The sequence below is a fragment of the Borostomias antarcticus genome (genome assembly GCF_949987555.1).
Source record: "Borostomias antarcticus genome assembly, chromosome: 7".
Taxonomy (NCBI): domain Eukaryota; kingdom Metazoa; phylum Chordata; class Actinopteri; order Stomiiformes; family Stomiidae; genus Borostomias; species Borostomias antarcticus.
In genome coordinates, this window is record NC_140240.1 from 9,608,147 (window position 1) to 9,613,146 (window position 5,000).

General features: G+C 44.1%; 1 protein-coding gene across 2 annotated transcripts in view; it reads right to left on the reverse strand.

The window, feature by feature from the left end:
- ephb2b (eph receptor B2b) overlaps positions 1-5,000 on the reverse strand; it is a gene marked incomplete at both ends in the record, with an annotated part of 145,496 nt that overhangs the window by 86,674 nt on the left and 53,822 nt on the right. Inside the window, one exon of one of the 2 annotated variants that reach the window (XM_084440900.1) lies at positions 3,399-3,463. In XM_084440900.1, the coding sequence (XP_084297026.1) occupies positions 3,399-3,463 (65 nt within the window). Of the gene's footprint in view, positions 1-3,383; positions 3,464-5,000 lie in introns of both variants that reach the window. The other variant, XM_084440899.1, reaches the window with a different exon arrangement.

Sequence of the window (5,000 nt, forward strand, 5' to 3'; positions counted from 1 at the left end):
ATATTATGTCAGTTAACTTTGAAGTCCTTCACTGTCATTCACCAATCACATTGTTGAGAAATCAAACCAACTGTACCTGAGAAAAGAAAAGAAAAAAATAGTGCTTGTACTTTTTTCCTTCTTTTTTTTTTTACTGTAATGCCTTGTTGCCGATCATGTTTCAGGTCAGGATATATTTCATGAAGCTTTAGAGAGTAGTGAAAGCCAACTGCTGGTGTGCCTCTGTGTTGAGTGTCCCTGATCCCACAGCTACGCCTGTGAAGCCATACATGTGTGTGTAAGACAATAGCTACTGTAAAGCACCTCTCTCTCTCTGTAAAGCACCTCTCGCTGATATATTGAGAGAGCTCAGTTTCCACACCTGTTGTTCTGCTGGGACACCGAGGACAGCTATCCCCCGTCCACCCTGCTGAACCAGGGAAGGCATGTCATCACACAGCCTCAACTAACACTGCAGTATAGTTACAATGAATATAGCACTGCTACTAATACTGATAATACTCATAATATTAATAATGATACTTCTACTTTTACTTCTAAACCTGCTATTACTACAACTGTACTGCTGCTACTACTACTACTACTACTAATAATAATAATACACTATTAGTAGGCAAAAAAAAATGAAAATCAGAATACACATAACACTAATAATAATACAAATACTAATACTATTATTATGATTATTATTCGCACTAATAATAATTTTATAATTATGATTATTAGTATGTATTATTATTATGTTTTATTTATTATTATTTATTATGTATTATTATTATTACTATTATATAATGTATAATAATATATTAATACCAATATCAATACCAATATCAATAATAATAATAATAATAATAATAATAATAATAATAATAATAATAATATACATTGTATTAACAATAGACAAAACAATCAAATGGAACTGAATCAGGACAGGACATTGTAATACTGTAGGTCTGTGAGTTTGTCTGATGAGGCCAACCTCCCATGCACAGCTCAGCTCAACTCGTGTCGCTCCAGAACAGCGACATGACCACAGAGCAAGTACTCAACACACTGCGACTATGACTTATGATGACCTCAACTGCCGTTAACCATAGTGGTGAATTACCATTATGACTACAAGCTTAAACTGTACAGATTTACTGCTCGAAAACACTGATGAGTACTCAACGAACGAAAACAAGTTTGATTCAACATTTACAGGAACAGAATTATTGCTTAAAAAACACTGCTCTGCTATACATCACCATAAACAAACTAGCTCTCTGCCTGCTTAACTCACGCTGAAAGAAACGTTCAACTCAGTGTGTCTAAAAGGGCCAACAGGACATATTAAAAATACAGTCAAAAAAGAAAAGGAAAGAAAAAAAAAGTATTTTAGAAGTGGGTCCCTCACTTTGAAACTTTATCTACGACTGAAGTAGCAGGAGCAGACAGCTCGTGAAGCAGATGGCCTGACACATGGATATCCAGACGCTGAACGCAGACCCTGAACGCCTCATCTTTGATGTACAGACCCCCTTGAACCAAATATCCAGGTTAAATGAATACAACATCACAGAGTACATGTTTTAATCAGCCAACTCCTTTTAAGGTTGGATTTGTTCGGTCTGAGGTTTCCGCTTGTTATTCATATGGATAATTGAGCAGATCTCTGTGATTGTTTTGCTAACTCTTACATTTTGTGCAGATGAAAGAGGGTTGTGATGCAAAACTGCCTGGGAGATACCCCCGCTCGCTCACTGGGAGATACCCCCGCTCGCTCACTGGGAGATACCCCCGCTCGCTCACTGGGAGATACCCCCGCTCGCTCACTGTGAGATACCCCAGCTCGCTCACTGCACGGGAAATGGTGAGACTCCTGGTGTTTAGATTGAATCCAGAGGAGAGAGAGAGAGAGAGAGAGAGAGAGAGAGATAGATAGAGAGAGAGAGAGAGAGAGAGAGAGAGAGATAGAGAGAGAGAGAGAGGGGGGGGGGGGGGTGAAAGAGAAAGAGACAGGGATAGAGGAGAGAGAGATAATGGAAGAGAAAGAGAAAGAAAGGGACAGAAAGGAAAAGAGAAAGAGAGGGAGAGAGAGAGAGAGAGATACGTAGGGGGACAGAGACAGGGAGAGTGAGAGAAAAGGATAGAGAAAGAGAGGGAGAGAGAAGGAGAAGGAGAGAGAAGGGGGGAGAGAGGGAGAGAGAGAGAGAGGACGAAGGGGAGACACCCCGACCCTTTGTTCTCCTCTATTGATTGGGTGAATTAGCTGGAGGAGAGAGAAGCCCGCAGGCCGACGGAGACGCTGCTCAGCTAAATCATCTCCCAGAACCTTTGAAGTCACACCACTGGACTGATGAAAGTCCTTTTTCTTCCTCCTTCTCTTCTTCTCCCCCTCCCCCGATCCTCATTTTCGGGTTTAAAGACACACGGCATGATAGAGCATAATTTGAACCAGCTCAGATACAGACCACAGAAGCATAAATAATTGAATAAAATAGGGGAGAGGTTTTCTGAAATGCACCAGCAAATAACTGTGTATTTTTCTCTCTTTTTATGGACCGGGTCTGAACTAAGAGCCCCGGGCCCTGTGGTGGTGGAGGAGGTGGTGAGGGTTCTGGTTTGGGCTGGGTTCGGGTTTGGGGGGGGGGGGGGTGGCTCGTCTAGAGTCTGGCCAGATGACAGCCTGTCCTTGGCGCGCACCATGTGGAAATACTGCGCATCAAACGCCGGCGGCGCCCATTAAGAGCGCGGCACCGCGCCTCACGCACGAACACAAGTGTTGGTCAGAGAGGGTTTATGGTCGCTCTGCGTGACGTTGACGGGGCGTTAGGTGTGGCACAGCGGGGCCAGATCAGGGGAGGAGGAGTGGAGAAAACGGAGACGGTTAACTTTAGGGAAAAAGCCAAGCGTACAGGCGCCGTAAATATCGAAGCCCGCTGCAGAGCGGTTGATCTGTAAGGTCTTCTGAGCAGAGAGAAAGTAGAGGTAGTCAATATTCCAATCCAAACCCACTCAGAAATGAAAGTCGGCAAAGAGGGAGAAAGAAAAGTTTTCAGAAGCTGTCAATATTGAGCCAGAAATCACAAAATGTCACATTTGGATTAGTGCTGTGTTATTTTTGAGGAGCTGGTTTTCATAAATTATCTCATGCACCGTGGTATGTGTGTGTGTGTGTGTGTGTGTGTGTGTGTGTGTGTGTGTGTGTGTGTGTGTGTGTGTGTGTGTGTGTGTGTGTGCATGTGTGTGCATGTGTGTGCATGTGTGTTCTGGCAAGTAGTAGTACATTGGCTCTTCCTACGTTAAATGCAATTATTGTTAGTCGCTTTGGATAAAAGTGTCTGCTAAATGACTGTAATGTAATGTAATGTGTGAATGTGTGTGTTTGTAAGGAGACTTACGCTGTTGTCGCTGGTCCCTGACACGGGATAGACTGTCCAGCCTAGCTCTGCTGTGGCCGTGGTGGAGTCCATCAGCATCTCTGAGGAGAAGACAGAGAGATAGACTGTGCTCAAACAATATTGCTCTGAAAATGTCATCATTTTAAAATACTGAAACATGTGAACATACAATAATGCATACAGGAACTGTACAACAACAGCAAAGAGCAGAGACGGGCTTCATGAAAAATCCATCCACATCCAGGTATCACAGTATGAACTGTATTACCTAACATCAGACCAATTTTACTGAAGGTACAGTAACACTTTTGCTGTCATGTCTACGACTCCCATCACTCCCAGTATGAGTGTGTGCCGAAGGCCTACTGCATGTTTCAGTTCCAGTCAGTCCTGCTGTGTGCGTCCGCATGTACAGTACATTATACAGTACTACACTGTAGCTATGCCACTAACTGTGTAGTAATTACTACCGTAACTACTATGTAGTTAGTTAATCAGGTATTGTCGGACGCTTGGGAATAGCCCGGCAGCTACTGCTATGTTTCACGTTTGACCATTTACTTTTTATTGATTTTAGATTCCTTGTATATTTTTGGTATATTTTATTTTCTATATTTTTGTATATTTTTGTACACCTGCAGAGTGTATACTTGTGTTGTGTTTTATTGTACTGGGCCTTGTGTACATTCATGTGTCTCTTGTGCCTTTGTGTAGAGTTTTGCATTGTATTGTGTTGTGTAAATAAAGTTGATAGCTATGTATCTGTGTATTGATATATGTATTTATCCATGTACTCTGTCTATCTATCTACCTACCTATCTACCTACCTACCTACCTACCTACCTACCTACCTACCTACCTACCTACCTATCTATCTATCTATCTATCTATCTATCTATCTATCTATCTATCTATCTATCTATCTATCTATCTATCTATCTAGGAAGAGATATAACAGATCACTGGGTTCATTGTAAATCATCGGAGGCCAGCGACCAGGGTCAAAGTCAGTCAATTGTCTTTGTCACATACTCCGTTCATACAAGTATGCTGCGTGGTGAAATGTTCTCAACAGTCCATCACTCAGCCACTCAGACAGCTAGCAACATCTGCTACTGTGGGTCACGTCCCCCCAGAGCAGAGATCAGTCAGAAACATGGCTTCACCCCGGCCAGGCGCTGTGGGCCAGGAGGGGCAAATCTCCTGGGGGTAACTAGGAGAGAACTGGGGGGGGGGGGGCAGGAGAAGGAGGGGAGATTGGGGAGGGACACGAGGAGAGGGAAAAAGAGGTGGGGAGGTGCAGTGGGGGAGAGGGAGAGAGAAGGAGAGAGGGGGAGATGTGGAGAGGGAGAGAGAAGGAGAGGGAGAGAGAGGTGGAGAGGGGGAGAAGGAGAGAGGGAGAGGGAAAGAGGGAGAGGGAGAAGGGGAGAGAAGGAGAGGTGAAGAGGTGGAGAGGGGGAGAAGGAGAGAGGGGGAGAGGGAAAGAGGGGGAGAGGGGGGAGGAGAAGGGGAGAGGTGGAGGGGGGTCCTGGCCAGGCAGGTCACCCTATACGGGCGGCAGGATTAGGACGTGGAAGACAACACCTCTGGTAATTGGGGTCAAAGAGAATGTGTCTC